The sequence below is a fragment of the Nerophis ophidion genome, linkage group LG12 (assembly GCF_033978795.1).
Source record: "Nerophis ophidion isolate RoL-2023_Sa linkage group LG12, RoL_Noph_v1.0, whole genome shotgun sequence".
Lineage (NCBI taxonomy): Eukaryota > Metazoa > Chordata > Actinopteri > Syngnathiformes > Syngnathidae > Nerophis > Nerophis ophidion.
Genome location: NC_084622.1, coordinates 15,579,148 through 15,603,913, shown reverse-complemented (window position 1 = coordinate 15,603,913; position 24,766 = coordinate 15,579,148). Strand labels below are relative to the sequence as shown.

General features: G+C 40.6%; 1 protein-coding gene across 3 annotated transcripts in view; it reads left to right on the top strand.

Moving 5' to 3' along the window:
- galk2 (galactokinase 2) overlaps window positions 1–24,377 on the top strand; it is a 28,699-nt gene extending 4,322 nt beyond the window's left edge. For all 3 annotated transcript variants that reach the window (XM_061916919.1, XM_061916917.1, XM_061916918.1), the window contains 8 exons: window positions 1,849–1,972; window positions 6,965–7,058; window positions 8,734–8,880; window positions 8,946–9,044; window positions 11,962–12,114; window positions 19,917–20,127; window positions 20,220–20,421; window positions 23,585–24,377. In XM_061916919.1, coding sequence (XP_061772903.1) covers window positions 1,887–1,972; window positions 6,965–7,058; window positions 8,734–8,880; window positions 8,946–9,044; window positions 11,962–12,114; window positions 19,917–20,127; window positions 20,220–20,421; window positions 23,585–23,792 — 1,200 coding nt within the window. In that variant the 5' untranslated portion in view covers window positions 1,849–1,886 and the 3' untranslated portion in view covers window positions 23,793–24,377. The remainder of the gene's footprint in view (window positions 1–1,848; window positions 1,973–6,964; window positions 7,059–8,733; window positions 8,881–8,945; window positions 9,045–11,961; window positions 12,115–19,916; window positions 20,128–20,219; window positions 20,422–23,584) is intronic.
- Window positions 24,378–24,766: the final 389 nt, after the last annotated feature.

Here is a 24,766-nt window from a genome sequence, read left to right as displayed (position 1 = left end):
GAGGAGCAGCAACATAGATGACGCATCAGAGTCCATCGTTAGCAATAGATCATTAGTCAGTTTTGCGAGGGCTGTCTCAGTCGAGTGATTTGCCCTGAAACCGGATTGAAAGGTTTCACATAGATTGTTAAACGCTAAGTGCTCATTTAGCTGCTCTGCAACAATTTTTTCGAGGATTTTCGAAATAAAGGGAAGGTGAGACACCGGTCGGTAGTTTACCATGAGGTCAGGATCGAGGTTAGGTCTTTTAAGGAGAGGATGAATAACCGCTTTTTTGAATGCAACGGGAACAGTGCCCGAGGAAAGTGATAAGTTTATAATATTTAGCACTGATGGACCTAATAATACAAAAAGCTCCTTGATAAGTTTCCCAGGAAGTGGGTCAAGTAAATATGTTGTTTGTTTTATTCCATTTACACGTTGTAACAATCCTTCTAATGTTATTTCATCAAAACGAGAGAAACTATTTTGGATATTTGCAGTATCCGCCGTATATACAATCGTATCTGCGTTACTATAACCCCGTTGTAGCTGGGACGCATTGTCTTTAATCTCCTTTCTAATAAGTTCAATTTTCTTATTAAAGAACTTCATAAAGTCATCTGCCGAATGGGTGGAGCTACTGGAAGGAGTCCCTTGTTGGGTTAGCGATGCTACTGTACTAAACAAAAATTTTGGATCGTTTTTATTAATGCGGATGAGATTTGAGTAATAATTAGTTTTAGCTAAGGTAAGCATGCGTTTATAAGTTATTAAACTATCACTCCATGCTTGATGGTGCACCTCAAGTTTAGTCGTGCGCCATTTGCGTTCCAGCTTTCTACATAATAATTTCTGAGCTCTAGTTTCTTCAGTAAACCATGGCGTACGCCTTTTTGGAGCCTTTTTTAACTTCAGCGGTGCTATACTATCAATGGTTTCGCGCAGGGCGTTGTTAAAGTTGTTAGTGAGGTTATCAATAGAGCCCACATACTTTGGGAACGGTGCCATTACCGAGGGCAGTAGGTCCGCAAGAGTCGTCGTTGTGGCAGCATTAATGTTGCGGCTGCTATAGCAGTTATTATTATTATTAGCTTGCCGAACATGAGTCTGAACTTCGAATTTTATAAGGTAATGATCGGACATTACTTTAGTATACGGGAGTATCATAACTTTGGAGACGGTGATACCTCTGACAAGCACTAGGTCTATCGTATTACGGCTGCGATGCGTCGGTTCATTTATTATTTGTGTGCTATATATATACTTGCAGTGTTTATATTGTACATATTACATATTTTTATGAAGGTGTTTGTGACTACATTTTATATATACTTGCAGTGTGTATATTGTACATATTACATATTGTTATGAAGGTGTATGTTACTACATTATATATATATATTTGCAGTGTGTATATTGTACATATTACATATTGTTATAAACTGTTACTACATTATATATATACTTGCAGTGTGTATATTGTACATATTACATATTGTTATGAAGGTGTCTGTTACTACATTATATATAAATATAAATATATATATATATATATATATATATATATATATATATATATAAAATTGCAGTGTTTATATAAATCGTTGCTGCAGGGTTTTAAAGTTGTTTCAGAGGGTTTTGAATTCTAAAACGGTGACTTTCATTAGCCGCATCTTTCAAGCGTTTTTTATCATCTTTAAAAATGTAAAAAGAAAACAAAAGATGTGTGTTCTTGTCTCTCATAAAGATTGTGAACAATAGGCAAAATTCCCCCAAAAACTGCAGTTCCCCTTTAAGCAATCAACACACAGTATTTCTCCATTCATTGTTTTTTATTTTGCTTTTCTTAATTTTCCCTTCTAACAGGGGAGCACATTGATTACTGCGGCTACTCCGTTCTTCCGATGGCCATTGAACAGAATATCCTCGCCGCTGTGTCATTAAATAATTCTGGGACAATCCAGCTGGCTAACACAGATACTTTGTACAAGTAAGATTTTTTTTTTTTAAAGTTCCAATGCTATTTTTCCACAATTTTTAGTATGTTTTGAAAGGTCCAACATTAAGATTGTTGGCCAAAAATTGTGCCGGAATTTGGACACTTGAAAAATGATTCTCCTTAACCCTATTTGGAACGCTGTGTTGGTTGATTGATTGATTGATTGATTGAGACTTTTATTAGTAGATTACACAGCACAGTACATATTCCGTACAATTGACCACTAAATGGTGACACCCGAATAAGTTTATCAACTTGTTTAAGTCGGTCGGGGTCCATCCATCCATCCATCCATCCATCCATCATCTTCCGCTTATCCGAGGTCGGGTCGCGGGGGCAACAGCCTAAGCAGGGAAACCCAGACTTCCCTCTCCCCAGCCACTTCGTCTAGCTCTTCCCGGGGGATCCCGAGGCGTTCCCAGGCCAGCCGGGAGACATAGTCTTCCCAACGTGTCCTGGGTCTTCCCCGTGGCCTCCTACCGGTTGGACGTGCCCTAAACACCTCCCTAGGGAGGCGTTCGGGTGGCATCCTGACCAGATGCCCGAACCACCTCATCTGGCTCCTCTCGATGTGAAGGAGCAGCGGCTTTACTTTGAGTTCCTCCCGGATGGCAGAGCTTCTCACCCTATCTCTAAGGGAGAGCCCCGCCACACGGCGGAGGAAACTCATTTCGGCCGCTTGTACCCGTGATCTTATCCTTTCGGTCATGACCCAAAGCTCATGACCATAGGTGAGGATGGGAACGTAGATCGACCGGTAAATTGAGAGCTTTGCCTTCTGGCTCAGCTCCTTCTTCACCACAACGGACCGGTACAACGTCCGCATTACTGAAGACGCCGCACCGATCCGCCTGTCGATCTCACGATCCACTCTTCCCTCACTCGTGAACAAGACTCCTAGGTACTTGAACTCCTCCACTTGGGGCAGGGTCTCCTCCCCAACCCGGAGATGGCACTCCACCCTTTTCCGGGCGAGAACCATGGACTCGGACTTGGAGGTGCTGATTCTCATTCCGGTCGCTTCACACTCGGCTGCGAACCGATCCAGCGAGAGCTGAAGATCCCGGTCAGATGAAGCCATCAGGACCACATCATCTGCAAAAAGCAGAGACCTAATCCTGCGGTTACCAAACCGGAACCCCTCAACGCCTTGACTGCGCCTAGAAATTCTGTCCATAAAAGTTATGAACAGAATGGGTGACAAAGGACAGCCTTGGCGGAGTCCAACCCTCACTGGAAATGTGTTCGACTTACTGCCGGCAATGCGAACCAAGCTCTGGCACTGATCGTACAGGGAACGGACCGCCACAATAAGACAGTCCGATACCCCATACTCTCTGAGCACTCCCCACAGGACTTCCCGAGGGACACGGTCGAATGCCTTCTCCAAGTCCACAAAGCACATGTAGACTGGTTGGGCAAACTCCCATGCACCCTCAAGAACCCTGCCGAGAGTATAGAGCTGGTCCACAGTTCCACGACCAGGACGAAAACCACACTGTTCCTCCTGAATCCGAGGTTCGACTATCCGACGTAACCTCCTCTCCAGTACACCTGAATAAACCTTACCGGGAAGGCTGAGGAGTGTGATCCCACGATAGTTGGAACACACCCTCCGGTCCCCCTTCTTAAAGAGAGGAACCACCACCCCGGTCTGCCAATCCAGAGGTACCGCCCCCGATGTCCACGCGATGCTGCAAAGTCTTGTCAACCAAGACAGCCCCACAGCATCCAGAGCCTTAAGGAACTCCGGGCGGATCTCGTCCACCCCTGTGGCCTTGCCACCGAGGAGCTTTTTAACTACCTCAGCGACCTCAGCCCCAGAAATAGGAGAGTCCACCACAGATTCCCCAGGCACTGCTTCCTCATAGGAAGACGTGTTGGTGGGATTGAGGAGGTCTTCGAAGTATTCCTTCCACCTATCCACAACATCCGCAGTCGAGGTCAGCAGAACACCATCCGCACCATACACGGTGTTGATAGTGCACTGCTTCCCCTTCCTGAGGCGGCGGACGGTGGTCCAGAATCGCTTCGAAGCCGTCCGGAAGTCGTTTTCCATGGCTTCCCCGAACTCTTCCCATGTCCGAGTTTTTGCCTCCGCGACCGCTGAAGCTGCACACCGCTTGGCCTGTCGGTACCTGTCCACTGCCTCCGGAGTCCTATGAGCCAAAAGGACCCGATAGGACTCCTTCTTCAGCTTGACGGCATCCCTCACCGCTGGTGTCCACCAAGGGGTTTTAGGATTGCCGCCCCGACAGGCACCAACTACCTTGCGGCCACAGCTCCGATCTGCCGCCTCGACAATAGAGGTGCGGAACATGGTCCACTCGGACTCAATGTCCAGCACCTCCCTCGTGACATGTTCAAAGTTCTTCCGGAGGTGGGAATTGAAACTTTGTCTGACAGGAGACTCTGCCAGACGTTCCCAGCAGACCCTCACAATACGTTTGGGCCTCCCAGGTCTGTCCGGCATCCTCCCCCACCATCGCAGCCAACTCACCACCAGGTGGTGATCGGTGGAAAGCTCCGCCCCTCTCTTCACCCGAGTGTCCATAACATGAGGCCGCAAATCCGATGACACAACTACAAAGTCGATGATGGAACTGCGGCCTAGGGTGTCCTGGTGCCAAGTGCACATATGGACACCCTTATGTTTGAACATGGTGTTTGTTATGGACAAACTGTGACGAGCACAAAAGTCCAATAACAAAACACCACTCGGGTTCAGATCCGGGCGGCCATTCTTCCCAATCACGCCTCTCCAGGTTTCACTGTCGTTGCCAACATGAGCGTTGAAGTCTCCCAGTAGGACAAGGGAATCACCCGGGGGAGCACTTTCCAGTACTCCCTCGAGCGTTCCCAAAAAGGGTGGGTACTCTGAACTGCTGTTTGGTGCATAAGCACAAACAACAGTCAGGACCCGTCCCCCCACCCGCAGGCGGAGGGAGGCTACCCTTTCGTCCACCGGGTTGAACTCCAACGTACAGGCTTTGAGCCGGGGGGAAACAAGAATTGCCACCCCAGCCCGTCGCCTCTCACTGCCGGCAACGCCAGAGTGGAAGAGGGTCCAATCCCTCTCGAGAGAAGTGGTTCCAGAGCCCTTGCTGTGCGTCGAAGTGAGTCCGACTATATCCAGCCGGAATTTCTCGACTTCGCGCACTAGCTCAGGCTCTTTCCCCCCCAGTGATGTGACGTTCCACGTCCCAAGAGCTAGCTTCTGTAGCCGAGGATCGGACCGCCAAGTGCCCTGCCTTCGGCTGTCGCCCAGCTCACAATGCACCCGACCTCTATGGCCCCTGCTATGGGTGGTGAGCCCATTGGAGGGGTCCACGTTGATCAATTCATGTTTCGTAGGAATGTGAATCTTACTACTCCCGATTCAATTCCATTCCAATTGTTGGGGGGATGATTCGGTTTAAAATTAACTCTTTGATTCAAACAAATTTTAACAATTAATTATCTGGTACACAAATTCTAATAAACCTTTTCAAGACAGTTTACAAAAGCTCTGTTTGACTGCTGACATATGAGGTAACCGCTTAGATCAGTGGTTGTCAACCTTTTTTCAGTGATGTACCCCCTGTGAACATTTTTTTAATTCAAGTACCCCCTAATCAGAGCAAAGCATTTTTGGTTGGAAAAAAAGAGATAAAGAAGTAAACTACAGCACTATGTCATCAGTTTCTGATTTATTAAATTGTATAACACTGCAAAATATTGCTCATTTGTAGTGGTCTTTCTTGAACTATTTGGAAAAAAAGATATAAAAATAACAATAAACTTGTTGAAAAATAAACAAGTGATTCAATTATAAATAAAGATTTCTACACATAGAAACGTAAAGTACCTTCTTAGGGGATTGTAATAGAGATCCATCTGGATTCATGAACGTAATTCTAAACATTTCTTCACAAATAAAGAAATATTAAACATCAATATTTATGGAACATCCATCCACCCATTTTCTACCGCTTATTCCCTTTGGGGTCGCGGGGGGCGTTGGTGCCTATGTCAGCTACAATCGGGCGGAAGGGGGCGTACACGCTGGACAAGTTGCTCCCTCACCGCAGGGATTTATGGATCATAACCACAAAAAATCTAGCTGTCAACAGTAAATATTGCATTGTTGTATTTTTTTCACAGTTTATGAACTTACATTCATATTTTGTTGAAGTATTATTCAATAAATATATTTATAAAGGATTTTGAATTGTTTAGCTATTTTTAGAATATATTAAAAAAATTTCAAGTACCCCTTGGCATACCTTCAAGTACTCCTAGGGGTACGCGTACCCCCATTTGAGAACCACTGCCTTAGATGGCTTAAAAATCGTCTTTTAAAAAATGGATTATTGAAAATTCTAAATCGATTCAGAATTAATACGAGTTCCAATTAGGATGGGAATGCATCCTTACTCGTTTGTTTCTGTAGTTGTGTTGCAGGATATAGACAATATCCGAAATAAATTATATGAATTTGGCCGACGATAGAGCTTTTAATTGTCTTGTGGCAATCAGAATCAGAATTTATTCGCTAATTATGTTTAACACACATGGAATTGGACTTGGTAGACTGTGCTCTCTTTTTTGATGAGAGAAATAAACAAAAAAGAGAGAGAATATGCATGTTGATGACACATTTTAGCTGTGCCCCGCAAAAGCTTTGAATATAAAAACCATCTAACTATGAATTGATTAACGTGGACCCCGACTTAAACGAGTTGAAAAACGTATTGGGGTGTTACAATTTAGTCGTCAATTGTACGGAATATGTACTGTTCTGTGCAATCTACTGATAAAAGTCTCAATCAGTCAAAAATGAGCAAGCCAGAGACAGTATAACAGTATTTCCATTACAAAGTAGGCTCAGTCTAAGCACGTATTTAAAAAAAAAATGTTTTGTATAATAATGGACCTTTTTAAACATGTTAAAATACCATGTTGTTATGTGCACTCAGATGATGGTGGGTTTTTTTAATACAGGGATTTCACGGTGTCATGCTCAGAGGATATAATCATTGACAGAGATAACCCAAAGTGGTATTATTATTTCCTCTGTGGAGTGAAAGGCATTCAGGTAGGACATGAGCATCGATGTGATGCTGACACATGCCAAATGCTGGATACACACAGTTCCAGATATTAAACAAAAATGACAAAACCTTAAACTAGTAAAGTTGGCACGTTGTGTAAATGGTAAATAAAAAGATGATTTGCAAATCCTTTTCAACCTATATTCAATTGAATAGACTGCAAAGACAAGATACTTAACATTCGAACTGGTAAAATGTGATATTTTTTGCAAATATTAGCTCATTTAGAATATAATGCCTGGAACAGGTTTCAAAAAAGCTGGCACAAGTGACAAAAAAACTGAGAAAGTTCAGGAATGCTCATCAAAGACTTATTTGGATCATCCCACAGGTGAACAGGCTAATTGGGAACAGATGGGTGCAATGATCGGGTATAAAAGCAGCTTCCATGAAATGCTCAGTTATTCACAAACAAGGATGGGGCAAGGGTAACCACTTTGTCAACAAATGCGTGAGCAAATTGTCCAACAGTTTAAGAACAACATTTCTCAATGAGCTATTGCAAGGAATTTTGGGATTTCACCATCTACGGTCCTTAATATCATCAAAAAGTTCAGAGAATCTGGAGAAAGGCCAAAAACCAACTATTATTGTCCGTGTACTGCATCAAAAACCGACATCAGTGTCTAAAGGATATCACCACATGGGCAGGAACACTTCAGAAAACCACTGTCAGTGACTACAGTTTGTCGCTACATCTGTAAGTGCAAGTTAAAACTCTACTATGCAGATCGAAAGTCCTTTATCAACAACACCCAGAAACGCCGCCGGTTTTTCTGGACCCGAACTCATCAAAAATGGACTGATGCAAAGTGTAAAAGTGTTCTGTGGTCTGACGAATCCCCATTTCAAATTGTTTTTGGAAACTGCGGACGTCGTCGTGTCCTCCGAACCAAAGAGGAAAAGAACCATCCGGACTGTTACAAGTGCAAAGTTGAAAAGCCAGCATCTGTGATGGTAGGGGGGTGTATTGGAGGCCAAGACATGGGTAACTTACACATCTGTGAAGGGACCATTAATGCTGAAAGGTACATACAGGTTTTGGAGCAACACATGTTGCCATCCAAGCAAAGTTATCGTTGACGCTCCTGCTTATTTCAGCAAGACAATGCCAAGTTATATTCTGCACGTGTTACAACAGCGTGGCTTTGTAGTAAAAGAGTGTGAGTACCTGTAGTCCAGACCTATCTCCCTTTGAAAATGTGTGGCGCATTATGTAGCCTAAAATTTGACAACTGAGACCCTGGACTGTTGAACAACTTAAGCTAAACATCAAGCAAGAATGGGAAAGAATTCCACCTGAGAAGCTTCAAAAATGTGTCTCCTCAGTTCCCAAACGTTTACTGAGTGTTGTTAAAAGGAAAGGCCATGTAACACGGTGGTAAAAATGCCCCTGTGACAACATTTTTGCAATGTGTTGCTGCCATTAAATTCTACATTAATGATTATTTACCAAAAAAAATGAAGTTTCTCAGTGTGAACATTAAATATCTTGTCTTTGCAGTCTATTCAATTGAATATAAGTTGAAAAGGATTTGAAAATCGTTGTATTCTCTTTTTATTTACCATTTACACAACGTGCCACTGGTTTTGGGTTTTGTGCACTGACATCCAAATTACAACTACCGAATTACGACACTTCTTTTGTGTTGAACACAGGAGAAGTTTGGAATCACACACCTACCAGGAATGTCATGTTTGGTCGACGGAAACATCCCACCAAGCTCCGGCCTGTCCAGTTCCAGTGCCCTCGTGTGTTGTGCTGGGCTCCTAACAATGAAGACAAATCAGAAGTCCCTCTCTAAAGTAAAACACATAATCGTTAAAAAAAACAAACAGCGCCATTTCTCATTTTACTCTTCTTATTTTAGGTGGCTCTTGCAGAACTATGTGCTAAAAGCGAGCGCTACATTGGCACCGAGGGAGGAGGCATGGACCAATCCATCTCATTTCTGGCAGAGAAAGGAACCGTATGTAGTAAGATTGTTAATCAGGATGTGCACAAATCCGACCTTCCCTTAAACGAAGTGACTACAATACTGTACAGTATAATAGTGCAATACAGTAAACCTTTGTTTATTGTGGTTAATTAGTTCCAGGCCTGAATTAATTTATGTGAAGTAAGAATGATTAATTCATACCAACAGCCATCAGACTGTATAATGCATATGTTCCTTTTGACTGTACATGTACTGTAAATGTATATATATTATTCACATGTGAATAATGCTGTATAATAAACTGTATTTATATTATTCAAATCATGTGAATAGTGCTGTATAATGGACTGTATTTATGTTATTCACGTGAATAATGCTGGATAATAGACTATTTATGTTATTCACTTGTGAATAATGCTGTATAATAGACTGTATTTATATTATTCACATGTGAATAATGCTGTATAATAGACTGTATTTATGTTATTCACATGTGAATAATGCTGTATAATAGACTGTATTTATATTATTCACATGTGAATAATGCTGTATAATTGACTGTATTTATATTATTCACATGTGAATAATTCTGAATAATAGACTGTATTTATGTTATTCACGTGAATAATGCTGGATAATAGACTATTTATGTTATTCACTTGTGAATAATGCTATATAATTTACTATATTTATATTATTCGCATGTGAATAATGCTGTATAGTAGACTGTATTTATGTTATTCACATGTGAATAATGCTGTATAATAGACTTTATTTATATTATTCACATGCGAATAATGCTGTATAGTAGACTGTATTTATGTTATTCACATGTGAATAATGCTGTATAATAGACTGTATTTATATTATTCACATGTGAATAATGCTGTATAGTAGACTCTATTTATGTTATTGACATGTGAGTAATGATGTATAATAGACTGTATTTATATTATTCACATGTGAATAATGCTGTATAATTGACTGTATTTATATTATTCACATGTGAATAATTCTGAATAATAGACTGTATTTATGTTATTCACGTGAATAATGCTGGATAATAGACTATTTATGTTATTCACTTGTGAATAATGCTGTATAATTTACTGTATTTATATTATTTGCATGTGAATAATGCTGTATAGTAGACTGTATTTATGTTATTCACATGTGAATAATGCTGTATAATAGACTGTATTTATATTATTCACATGTGAATAATGCTGTATAATAGACTGTATTTATGTTAATCACATGTGAATAATGTTGTATAATAGACTGTATTTATATTATCCACATGTGAATAATGCTGTATAATTGACTGTATTTATATTATTCACATGTGAATAATTCTGAATTATAGACTGTATTTATGTTATTCACGTGAATAATGCTGGATAATAGACTATTTATGTTATACACTTGTGAATAATGCTGTATAATTTACTGTATTTATATTATTCACATGTGAATAATGCTGTATAATAGACTGTATTTATGTTATTAACATGTTAATAATGCTGTATAATAGACTATTTATGTTATTCACTTGTGAATAATGCTGTATAATTGACTGTATTTATATGATTCACATGTGAATAATTCTGAATAATAGACTTTATGTTATTCACGTGAATAATGCTGGATACTAGACTATTTATGTTATTCACTTGTGAATAATGATGTATAATTTACTGTATTTATATTATTCGCATGTGAATAATGCTGTATAGTAAACTTTGTTTATGTTATTCACATGTGAATAATGTTGTATAGTAGACTGTATTTATATTATTCATACGTAATTAATGCTGTATAATAGACTATTTATATTATTCACGTGTGAATAATGCTGTATAGTAGACTGTATTTATGTTATTCACATGTGAATAATGCTGTATAGTAGACTGTATTTATGTTATTCACATGTAAATAATGATGGATAATAGACTGTATATTATTCACATGTGAATAATGCTGTATAATAGACTGTATTTATGTTATTCAAATGTAAATAATGATGTATAATAGACCGTATTTATAGTATTCACATGTGATTATGATTAATGCTGTATAATAAACTATATTTATGTTATTCACATGTGAATAATGCTGTATAATAGACTATTTATATTATTCACATGTAAAAAATACCTGTGAACGAACTGTAGGGCTGAATTTCCCCCAGGGATCAATAAAGTACTTTCTATTGTATTCTATTCTATTCTGTTCATAGAATATTTCCATAGCTAGAGTATAAAAACACTTCATAATATTTTTTCAACATTATGAGAGTTCATTAGATATGAAATAACACCCACATAGTTTATCCTATTGGTATTCTGAGACAAAAGTGCCTAAGTCTGACTAATGAGGCGGACTTTGCCGTGACGCCTTTTTTTTTCCAGTTGCGTAAAAAATTGTGGAGCATGGAGTTTTACCAACACTTATGAATATCGTTAAAATTCATGAAAATCCAGGCCGTGCTTGTCATGTTTACATGTCACTTTGCTGATGTAGTGTGTGTATGCATGCTACAACAGCTTCTTCTTCCTTGCTGGATCCGAAGAATAATTTGTAGATGTAACATTGTTTATTTGGTATTATAACCAGTTTACGCTGAGTCTGACAGTTTGATATTAACAGTCTAATGATCAATTTGCAATTATTTGACATTCTTCTCATACAAGTCTAAACATAGGTCAACCACATAAGAGAATTGAAAATGAGTCATATTTCATGAAAATTGTTACTCACATTCTTGTTCTGGAGGGAAGCGTCACACAACAAAGCGTGCCACCTGCAAAAAGCCAAAGTCTTACATTATGTGTAAAAATAGATGTAAATGGTACTTTGGTCACATTAAAAATTGCACCAACATCTATGAACACGTTGTATTAAATTTGTTGTGTGTGTGTGTGTGTGTGTGTTCTTCCACCAACAGGCAAAGCTGATTGAGTTTGAGCCTTTGAGAGCCACTGATGTCCAACTCCCTAAAGGTGCTGTGTTTGTGATTTCCAACTGCTGTGTGGGGATGAACAAAGCAGCATCTTCTCACTTCAATATCCGCGTGGTCGAGTGTCGGATAGCAACAAAGGTACAGTGCAAAACGCATAAGAATGTCACAAATGTGTTTATTTAATAGGGTATTTCTCCCAATATGTACAGTCTTTACCACAGGAATGCAATCTATTTGTGGCTGTTGCTGGTCAGGGGGGTTGTCTTGGTGTAATCGTCACATTTGCATAATTGAACATGACGCACTTGTCAAAACTGAATTAAAAAACTACAGATGACATTCTGGTTGATTATTTTAATTATATTGTAGCATCCCGGGAGAGGTAGTGCTGCAAGGACTTCTGGGTATTTGTTCTGTTGTGTTTATGTTGTGTTACGGTGCGGATGTTCTCCCGAAATGTGTTTTGTTATTCTGGTTTGGTGTGGGTTCACAGTGTGGCGCATATTTGCAACAGTGTTAAAGTTGTTTATACGGCCACCCTCAGTGTGACCTGTATGGCTGATGACCAAGTATGCGTTGCATTCACTTTTGTGTGTTTGAAAAGTCGTAGATATTATGTGATTGGTCCGGCACGCAAAGGCAGTGCCTTTAAGGTTTATTGGTACTCTGTACTCCTCCCTGCGTCCGTGTACTCAGGGAGGAGATAACAATAATTTCCAATATTACATTTTAAAGCATTTATCGGCCGATAATGTCGGCAGTCCGTTATTATTGGACATCTCTAGTGCAAACGCATAAGAGTGTCACGAATGTCTAGTATTTATTTAATAGGGTATTTCTCCCAATATGTACAGTGTTTACCTCAGGAATGCAATCTATTTGTGGCTGTTATTGTTCAGGGGGGTTGACTTGGTGTAATCGTCAAATTTGCATAATTGAATATGACGCACTTGTCAAAACTGAGTAAAAAAACTACAGATGACATTCTGTTGATTATTTTAAGTTATTTTTTTATGTTACCAATGGTTTTTTTGCCGATAGCTGATATTCCGATATTTTACAACTCTTAGTTACCGATTCTGATATCAACCAATACCGATATATACAGTCGTGGAATTAACACATTATTATGCCTAATTTTGTTGTGATGCATTAAGCAATGTAACAAGGCTTTCCAAAATAAATCAACTCAAGTTATGGAATAAAAGGCCAACATGGCACTGCCATATTTATTATTGAAGTCACTAAGTGCATTATTTTTTTTAACATGCCTCAAAACAGCAGACTGGAATTTGGGACGTGCTCTCCCTGAGAAAGCATGAGGAGGTTGAGGTGGGCGGAGTAGGGGGTAGCGGGGTATATTGTAGCATCCCGGAAGAGTTAGTGCTGCAAAGAATTCTGGGTATTTGTCTGTGTTTATGTTGTGTTACGGTAGGGATGTTCTCCCAAAATGTGTTTGATCATTCTTGTCTGGTGTGGATTCACAGTGTGGCGCATATTGTCACGCCTATGGTTCATGTTTTGTTTTGGTCATGCTATGTTTAGTTTCTTGGACATTTAGTTTTGCATTTCCTTGTTTGTCTTACCATGCCAACTGATTTAGTTTTCTGTCATGTCTGATCATGAGTTTTGTATGGCCATATTACCCTGAGCATCCCCAATCTTATCTGTTCTCAAAGCTAAGTAGTGTCTGACCTGGTTAGTGCTTGGATGGGAGACTGCCTAGGAATACCAGGTGCTTTTGACCCTTTGGACTCTAAGTTCCTTTTTTTTTCACTCCCTGTTTTGTTACCATGACAACCAATCAGTTCACCTCTCTTGTCTCACACCTGTTTTCACTTATCATGTTCATTATTTAAGCCACAGTTACCAGTTAGTCAGTCCGGCAACATCACCTCATTCACACCCTTGATTATCTGCTTCATGCCTTGCAATGCTGTCCATTTTGTCCACGTAAGTTTTTGTTATTTATGCCACTGCACAAGTGTTTTTGTTTCATGTTTGTAGTTTATAGCCTTTGTGCTAGTCTTTTGTTTCATAGCCCAGTTTTTTGTACCGCCATTGTGCGCGCTTTTTGTTGGTTCCTGTTTTTAGTTTTAGTGTTAAAATAAAGATGTACCTTCCTTCACGCCGTTTACACTCCATTCGCTTTGCACCTCGGGAAAACAACCCAAGACCAAGTCCAAGCCTGACACATATTTGTAACAGTGTTAAAGTTGTTTATACGGCCACCCTCAGTGTGACCTGTATGGCTGTTGACCAAGTATGCTTGCATTTATTTGTGTGTGTGTGTGAAAAGCCGTAGATTATATGCGAATGGGCCGGCACGCAAAGGCAGTGCCTTAAAGGCACGCCCCCAACATTGTTGTCTGGGTGGAAATCGGGAGAAATTTGGGAGAATGGTTGCCCCGGAAGATTTTCAAGAGGGGCACTAAAATTTGAGAGTCTCCCGGGAAAATCGATATGGTCGGAAAGTATGACTGGGAGATGCAACTGCTCTCTACTTCTCCCTACGTCCGTGTACCGCTCCGTACAGCGGCCTTTTAAAAAGTCATCAACTTTACTTTTTGAAACCGATACTGATAATTTCCGATATTACATTTTAAAGCATTTATCGTCCGATAAAATCGGCAGTCCGATGTTATCGTACATCTCTAGTGCAAATGCATAAGAGTGTCACAAATGTGTTTATTTAATAGGGTATTTCTCCCATTATGTACAGTGTTTACCACAGGAAGGTAATCTTTTTGTAGCTGTTGTTGATCACCTGGCGTAATCGTCAAATTTGCATAATTTAACATGATGCACTTGTCAAAACTGAGTAAAAAAAAACCTACAGATGACATTCTGTTGATTATTTTAAGTTTTTTAATGTTACAAACAAGGTTTTTGATGGCAAAGGAGCTAGCACCAGCATAATCCCTCTTTTGTTTATTTTACAGTAGTTATTGATGGCACTGTTTTTCAACCTTTTTCGGAGCCAAGGCACATTTTTTTCATTGAAAAAATCCCGAGGCACACCACCTGCAGAAAACATTAAAAAATGAAACTCAGCAGTCGATATTGACAGTAAAAAGTTGTTCTAGCAATTGTTGGATAGGAATTCAAACCATAACCAAACCATAACCATCAATATAGCTCTTGTATCTAAGTAGGTGCACTGTCACCACCTGTCACATCACACCCTTACTTATTTGGATTTTGGGGGGGTTTTCCTGTGCGTAATGTTTTAGTTCTTGTCTTGTCGTCCTATATTGTGGTTGATTGTCATGGCATATAAGAATGTACTTTGTGGACGCCGTCTGCTCCACACGCTGTAAGTCTTTGCTGTTGTCCAGCATTCTGTTTTTGTTTACTTTGCAGCCAGTTCAGTTTTAGTTTTGTTTTGCATAGCCATCCTTTGGCTTTAATACCTTTTCCTAACGGCACTTGCCTTTTGTTTATTTTGGGTTTAAGCGTTAGATACCTTTATACCTACACGCTGTCTCCCACATATTGTGATCAAGACAAACCATGTGTCCGACATCTACAAAGCAATTACATACCCACTGCCACCTACTGATATGGAAGAGTATTACACGGTTACTCTGCCACGCTGTAGACAGCACAGACACTCAATAGCAAAACATTTATAATTCGTGGTTTGCAAAAAATATATTTTTTTAACCCAATTAAGTGAAATTACATAATCTCCCACGGCACACCAGACTGTATCTCACGGTACACTAGTGTGCCGCGGCACTGTGGTTGAAAAACATATATGGTATCCCAAAGCATAGCATTGGTTGTTTTGCCTCCTGCTTCATAACAAGCCCATATATCAGGGGTAGGGAACCTATGGCTCGCGAGCCAGATGTGGCTCTTTTGATGACTGCATCTGGCTCTCGGATAAATCTGAGCTGACATTGCTTAACACGATAAATAATGAATAATTCCACTTGTAATCACAGTGTTAAAAATAACGTTCAAAATATAAAACATTGTCATGCGTTTTTATGTTCAAGAAGTTGGTAAGAAGTCATTTATTTAGTATTGGTTAGTGTGGGGCTTGCCCTCCAGAGGGTTCTTCAGACCACGAAGCAACGACCCGAGAGCCTGTTTCAAGGTTACAATATTGTTTTATTTTTCAATAAGTCTCTCAGTTGCTTTCCAGCAATTGTCTTTTTCTCTTTCGTTCTTGCTCGCGCTCTGGTTTCTTGCCCCAAGCCCGTCTTTCCTCCTGGCTGCTGCTTATGACATAGCGACAGGTGATCAGATAAAAAGGCCCAGATGGGCCATCTACGCACCTGTCGCTGATTTCGAGGCCGGTACTGGCAACAACCTGCTTCGCTGCAGGCCCGCAGGCCACGCCCCCTCCACAGTTAGCTTCAGAATAACAATGTTATTACAAAGAATAAGAGACCTCTCTAGAAATGTTGGTCTTTCTTAAAAATGCACGCGTTTTGTTGTGTTCAGTGTTAAAAAAATATTATATGGCTCTTACGGAAATACATTTTAAAATATTTGGCTTCTTGGCTCTCTCTGCCAAAAAGGTTCCCGACCCCTGCCATATATAGTCATTGCTTGTTCAACTGGGTCTTAGAAAGTCAAAATTCAATTGTAGAACATAAAACAGGGTACGAATGATAAAGTGATTTTTTCCCCACTAAAAAATCCTAAAAGGTCCCTCCAGATCAAGGTTTGCAACCCGCAGATCCGGGGCTAAATGTGTTTCTTCTGCCTCCTTGTTGTGGCCCCCTCTGATTTTTTGTTTAACCCCGGAGTGAGAAAGGTCTGCATTTTTGAAAAGAGTTCTCTAATTTACGACTGTCTGTGAGGCCGTGAATGAGCACAGGCTGAGTTCTGAGGCGCAAGGAAGGCAAGTAAAAGATACTGGAAACCTGTGTGTTCAGCATTCTCCCGAATTTCTCCCGATTTCCTGCCGGACCTGAGTTAGGACAGCCTGTCGTCACGTCCACTTTTCCTCCTTGCGGCCCAGTCACGTTATAACATCTCAGGCTTTTGGAGCTTAGTGCGCAACTGCACACACAACAAGGAGACTATTATATATGTCTCCGTTATCCATAGGTTTATCTGTAACCCATAAAGTAGGCCGGCACTGAGCTATTTCTCCAGCCGGCATGTTAATACACTGACACACAACATCCGGATTCCCATCATGCACTGCTTCAAAACTACGGCAAGTAGTAATGTCCAAAAACATAACAGAGACCAAGCAGAAGAACGAAGAAGAGACAGTCATGGCGACGGCGAGTAAGGAAAAGAAGTACGCTTCCAAGTTCCAAAAGGATTTGATACAACAATTTCAGTTCATCCAGGACAGCTCGAAGGGGAAGGGGTATGCTAGGGAGAGATGGAAGATTCCAGACTCTTGTGCATTTGATGAAGGCGTTTTTGTGCGTGCCACACAGCAATGCATCATCAGAGAGGGTGTTCAACATGGTTAGAAAGATAGTGACAGAATAGAACAAGGATGGACAATTCAACCCTAAACTCACTCTTTTTCCTGCAAATTAAATGTCACAGATACCTATGCTCTCTCTATAAGAAATGCTTGAATTTCAGTGAATTCTAGCTATAAATTTACTCCTCGGACCCATTAACACCGCCCCCCGGGCCACCCCGCCCACCCCAATCCAATCCAATCCAATCCAATCCATCCATCCATCCATTTTCCCACCGCTTTATTTGAATAGCACATTTTAACAACATAAATTGCTGCACAACAATATTAAAAACAATATTCAAATACTATCCTTAGCTCCACCAATGACTGAATAAAAAATAAAACCAATACAAAAACAATATTAAATAAATATGATTAAAAATGATTTTAAAGGGTAAAACAAATTAAAACAATAAATAGAAATCACATTTTTTTTAAACACAGAAGACCACACAACTCACGTAGTGTTAAAAGCCAAAGAATAAAAGTAGGTCCCCCCCCCCAATATCTTGAATTCGGAGGTCTCAAGGATGTTTAGTTCAGTTTCTCGAGTGTGCGACCCCTTGGTTGAGCAAACCAAGGGGTCAAAAATTAAAAAAAAAAAGTGTTTAATTTCACATGGTCAGATTGCTTTTTCTGTAAAATTATATTTTTTTCACAAGTTTATAAGCTGTGTTATGTTTTGTGGCTCTATACTATTTTTTTCTTTAGTGGAAGAAGCAGCGAATTTGATAGTAAATCCTGCTCCAAATTAACCATGAAGTTAAACATAAACAACGTTCTTTGGCCCTCCGGTCTTTTCTTTCAAACTGTTGCCTTTTATGAAACACTTTTTCGTCAGTACTGGTTGCTTAACGTTTGCTGCGGTCGCCTCCACTGACTTTAGGTCTCAGCGGGTATCACCATATCTATTTGTGGCAGGCCAACACAAATAAATAATGACAAACACTGATGTACATAATGTAAGTGTTCATACCTTAAATTAGGAGGAATGTATCTCGTGTTCAATATGTCAATGCTTGTCGGTCATGGTGTCAATCAATCAATCAATCAATGTTTATTTATATAGCCCTAAATCACAAATGTCTCAAAGGACTGTACAAACCATTACCACTATGACATCCTCGGAAGAACCCACAAAAGGGCAAGGAAAACTCACACCCAGTGGGCAGGGAGAATTCACATCCAGTGGGACGCCAGTGACGATGCTGACTATGAGAAACCTTGGAGAGGACCCCTCTAGGGGACCGAAAGCAATGGATGTCGAGCAGGTCTAACATGATACTGTGAAAATTCAATCCATAGTGGCTCCAACACAGCCGCAAGAGTTCAGTTCAAAGCGGATCCAAAACAGCAGCGAGAGTCCCGTCCACAGGAAACCATTCCAAGCGGAGGCGGATCAACAGCGTAGAGATGTCCCCAACCGATACACAGGCGAGCGGTCCATCCTGGGTCCCGACAAACGGTCCATCCTGGGTCTCGACTCTGGACAGCCAGTACTTCATCCATGGTCATCGGACCGGACCCCCTCCACAAGGGAGGGGGGGACATTGGAGAAAAAAGAAAAGAAGCGGCAGATCAACTGGTCTAAAAAGGAGGTCTATTTAAAGGCTAGAGTATACAAATGAGTTTTAAGGTGAGACTTAAATGCTTCTACTGAGGTAGCATCTCGAACTGTTACCGGGAGGGCATTCCAGAGTACTGGAGCCCGAACGGAAAACGCTCTATAGCCCGCAGACTTTTTTGGGGGCTTTAGGAATCACAAATAAGCCGGAGTCTTTTGAACGCAGATTACTTGCCGTGACATATGGTACAATACAATCGGCAAGATAGGATGGAGCTAGACCGTGTAGTATTTTATACGTAAGTAGTAAAACCTTAAAGTCACATCTTAAGTGCGCAGGAAGCCAGTGCAGGTGAGCCAGTACAGGCGTAATATGATCAAACTTTTTTGTTCTTGTCAAAAGTCTAGCAGCCGCATTTTGTACCAACTGTAATCTTTTAATGTTAGACATGGGGAGACCCCGAAAATAATACGTTACAGTAATCGAGACGAGGCGTAACAAACGCATGGATAATGATTTCAACGTCTTTAGTGGACAAAATGGAGCGAATTTTAGCGATATTATGGAGATGATAAAAGGCCGTTTGAGTAACGCTTTTAATGTGTGACTCAAAGGAGAGAGTTGGGTCGAAGATAATACCCAGATTTTTTACCAAGTCACCTTGTTTTATTATTTGGTTGTCAAATGTTAAAGTTGTATTATTAAATAGAGGTCGGTGTCTAGCAGGACCGATAATCAGCATTTCCGTTTTTTTGGCGTTAAGTTGCAAAAAGTTAGCGGACATCCATTGTTTAATTTCATTAAGACACGCTTCCAACTGACTACAGTCCGGCGTGTTGGTCAGCTTTAGGGCATGTAGAGTTGGCTGTCATCAGCATAACAGTGAAAGCTAACACCGTATTTGCGTATGACGTTTGGTGTGCGTTCAGATGCTGGCCCACGCCAGAGGACTAAACCTGAGTAGGTTGCTGAAGCTGGCCCAGGTGCAGACGGAGCTAAAAGCGTCTCTGGAGGACATGCTGTCTCTGGTGGACAAGGTTCTGCATCCTGAGCCGTATAGCCGCGAGGAGATCTGCCAGGTTCTGGGTCTCACCTCCGAGCAGTTCTCCAAAGAGCTGCTAAGTGCAAACACTCAACATGGTTAGCCAAACCACACTCATGTTCTTCTATCAGGAACCATGCCAACAAAAATTACATGATTTATTTTGTCGTTTTTGCTTGTGTTCTTTCAGTGGAAAATTTCAAGCTGCACCAGAGAGCGAAGCATGTTTATGGGGAAGCGGCACGTGTTCTGCGTTTCAAGAGTGTGTGTGATTCTGGACCTGCTGAGTCCATCCGGCTCCTGGGAGACCTGATGAACCAAAGCCATGCCAGCTGCAGAGACCTGTATGAGTGCAGCTGTCCTGTACTGGACCACCTGGTGGATATTTGTCTGTGAGTAGGAAGTCTAAGTCTTACTGTCCAGTTGTTGTGTTTTGTTTTCTTACAGTTCTGAGTCTCATTTGCAAGTGTTGTATAGTAGACATTGCATACAGTTGCAATTCCAAGACATTGTATGAGCGTAGTGAATTGTACACAGTACACAGAGAGCAGTTTTACAGAGCATTGAAAGTGTCAGGACGTTGCCTCATCGTCTGTAAATAAAGCCAACAAAACTGAGGGTAAGTAATTTTTTTCCGAGCGGCTGTGCTAAGATATCACAATCAGAAAGTAGTCTTTGCCTTTAAAGGCCTACTAAAATTTGATTTTCTTATTTAAACGAAGATAGCAGGTCCATTCTATGTGTCATACTTGATCATTTCGCGATATTGCCATATTTTTGCTGAAAGGATTTATTAGAGAACATCCACGATGAACAGCCACTCTACCAATTACACAACGTGATAACTTCCCTGCTTTTGGGTTCTGAATTTATTTGTATTTTCTCCACTTTTTATTTCCATCCATTCCATCCATTTTCTACCGCTTATTCCGTTTTGGGTTGCGGGGGCGATGGCGCCTATCTCAGCTACGATCGGGCGCAAGGCGGGGTACACCCTGGACAAGTCGCCACCTCATCGCAGGGACAACACAGATAGACAGACAACATTCACACTCACATTCACACACTAGGGACCATTTAGTGATGCCAATCAAACTATCCCCAGGTGCATGTCTTTGGAAGAGGGGTTCCAAAGACACTTTTTATTTGAATATGAAAATCGATTAATAATACATGTATGAGTTGCTTTAACAGCAGCTACACAAAGATTTTGTACTGTTTTGATGCATTATAGGGGTGGGCAATATCGCAAATTTGGGTATCGATACCGATTCGATCCGATACCGGCCAGTATCGCCGATACCGATACTGATACCGGAAGTGTCGTCATCTGATGATGGGGGGCGGCTTTGGGGTATCGATACTTTTGAAAAACAAATTTGTACTTTTGCCTTTGTTAATTGATTATGATAATAATACAACACAGGACAACGATTTAAGTCAAAAAATTAAACATTTATTACAAAAGTAATATCAATAGCAATAAAGTAATGCAAATAAGGTGCAAACAACTACTGAACCTGGCTTGTCGCCTCAAAACACACAAACACTTAAGGTAAATAACAAAACTCTAGTTATTGAACAAAGTTGTAAACATGAAAACAAAAAAGAACTGAGAAATTCAAATAAAAAAGTATTAATATCTATTACAATAAAGTAAGTAGGGCAAATAAGGTGAAAACAAATACTGAACTTGGCTAGTCGCCTCACAACACACAAGAACTTAAGTAAAAAAGAAAACACTAGTTATTAAACAGTTGTAAAAATTAACACAAAACAAAAGAACTGAGAAATTCTTATCGTTATTTTAGTGCAATAAAATACTTTACAGTTTACAACAAAGACATTAAGTCGCACTGGAAACACACGCGTGTGTGTGTGCGTGTCTGAGTGAACCTCGGAGCGAATTATACTGATGTGTGTGCGCAAACGCACCAAGCGTCATGTTAATTGTATTTATTTTATTTTATTTTGGGTTAAAGATGAATTTTTCAAGTGTTTTTAAATCTCTTTCGCGACCCATCACTAGGGAGGAGGGTGGAGTGGTGAGGAGCGCTGCGCTGCGCTCACATTTTTTTTAAATCGGAGTGATTCGCTTAATTTGGTGAAGTATCGATACCATCACGCCAGTATCGATACGATACCGATACTCACCAAGTATCGATACTATTGATACTTGGTATCGATACGCCCAGCCCTAATGCATTATCTACTTACACAACAGACACTTACTGAATCATTGAACATTCAATCTGATACAAACAACCTCATTAAACAATACATTAACTTTCCAGATAACCTCCTGACAAAATGTTTTTTCTTAACTCAGTTGTGCTACTTATCCCTCAAAGGCCTACCGAAATAAGATTTTCTTATTCAAACGGGGATAGCAGGTCCATTCTATGTGATATTGCCATATTTTTGCTGAAAGGATTTAGTACAGAACATCGATGATAAAGTTCGCAACTTTTGGTCGCTAATAAAAAAACCTTGCCTTTACTGGAAGTAGCAGACGATGTGCGCGTGACGTCCCCTAGTGTGAGGGCTCCTCACATCCTCACATTGTTTATAATGTGAGCCTCCAGCAGCAAGAGCTATTCAGACCGAGAAAGCGACAATTTCCCCATTAGTTTGAGCGAGGATGAAAGATTTGTGGATAAGGAAATTTAGAGTGAAGCACAAAAAAAAAAAAAAAAGAAAAGGCGACGGCTCTAGGCGGCGGCAGTGGAACCGTTTTAGATGTAATTAGACACATTTACTAGGATCATTCTGGAAGATCCCTTATCTGCTTATTCTTTTATTAGTGTTTTAGGGAGATTGTAAAGTCATACCTCAAAGTCGGATGGCTGCGGTGAACGCCAGTGTCTCAGAGAGAAGCCAATGGAGGAGCCAAGATCATAGCTGCTTTTTTGAGCTGCAGAAGGAAGTCGCATAATTCACTGAAGTCTCCGGTAAGAGCCGACTTAATATCACAATTTTCCCATCCAAAAAAATGCTGGTTGACGTAGAAAACATGTTTGCTTGACCGTTCTGTGTTAAAGCTTCACAACAAACGAAGAAACACAGGCTGTGTTTCGGTGCTAACGGCAGCTGCAATCCACCGCTTTCCACCAACAGCATTCTTCTTTATTGTCTCCATTATTAATTGAACAAATTGCAAAAGATTCAGCAACACCGATGTCCAAATTACTGTGTAATTATGCGATGAAAAGAGACGACTTTTAGCCGTGTGTGGTGCTGGGCTAATATGTCCCCTCCAACCCGAGACGTCACAAACACGCGTCACCATTCTGCGACGTTTTCAACAAGAAACTCCGCGGGAAATTTAAAATTGTAATTTAGTAAACTAAAAAGGCCGTATTGGCATGTGTTGCAATGTTAATATTTCATCATTGATATATAAACTATCAGACTGCGTGGTCGGTAGTAGTGGCTTTCAGTAGGCCTTTAAGTACGAAACTCCTATGAGTTATTGTGTACATTATGATGATTATGCATTTCAATGATTGGTTAAAAAGACAGTAAAGCCATTTTTCTTGTTTGTCTTGTCGACAGGAAGTCCGGAGCTGTGGGCTCTCGGCTGACAGGAGCCGGTTGGGGGGGTTGTGCTGTCTCCATGGTTCCGAGTGACAAAGTCCAGTCTTTCCAGCAAGCAGTGAGGGAAGCCTACTACCTGCCTGACTCGCATCGAGCAGCTGTTGAGAAACAAAGTTTGTTTGTATCAAAGCCTGGTGGAGGCGCTGCCATTTATCTTGAGGAATGATCTGTATTGTTACTCAGTTTTACCCCCGTTTTTCTTACTTTTTCAATGATTTGTTTTCCAACCAAAATTTTGCCAAACTGTGTCCGAGTTTTCTCGGTTTGAACGTTGCTTGTAGCAAACTAGTGTCGTTCACACATTGATGACTCAGTCTCTGTACTTTTTTTCTGGAGTACAACTGCAAAAATTACCCACCAAGGGGTCAAAGAAAGTCGCGAGTGCAAGCAATTTCAGGCGAGAACTACTATTGAAATCAAGAAAGAATTTGTGCGATTTAATTTCTGTGTGACATTTTGTAACATCTTACTAAAATGAACATTTTTATATACAAACTTTGATTTTTTAAAAAAGTGAAACCCTTTTTTTTTATTGGATTACAGATTTTAAATTATTACCCGGTAGTTAAAACTTGTAACATTTCAAATGATTTCCCTGGCTTCGAGACTCTCCAGAAGGACAGTGCAGCGAAGACACAACAAACTCCCTTCTTGTCTCATGGACACACACCTCTTGTTGTTGATTTTGGACTAACGAAGGCACAAGATGAAGGCCGCAGAACAGAGACACACCGCAGGCTTACACACAAACTTGCATCCAAAAAAATATACGCCACACATACAGAACTCAACGCCTTCAACGCAAATCCCACAGGGGTGATGATGAAAGGATGGTCAGCGCCTGAAAGCTGCGGCCTACCACCATGACCCCGCACTCCCTTCCCTCTGTTCCTAGATATCTGGAGATGTACGTTGTAATATTTATATGTGCTTTGCTATGGAGGTTTTTTCCCACATTTCAGACTGGACCCCCTCAGGAGCCCAGTCGAGATTGTATTTTTTTACTCATCCCTCCCCAGCGTTTACCTTTTTCCCCATCTTTTACAGGGCACCTTGTGGTGACCCATCAGCATTCCTGTTCTGCAACCTCGTACACCAGGGGTCTCAAACACGCGGCCCGCGGGCCAATCGCGTTATTTT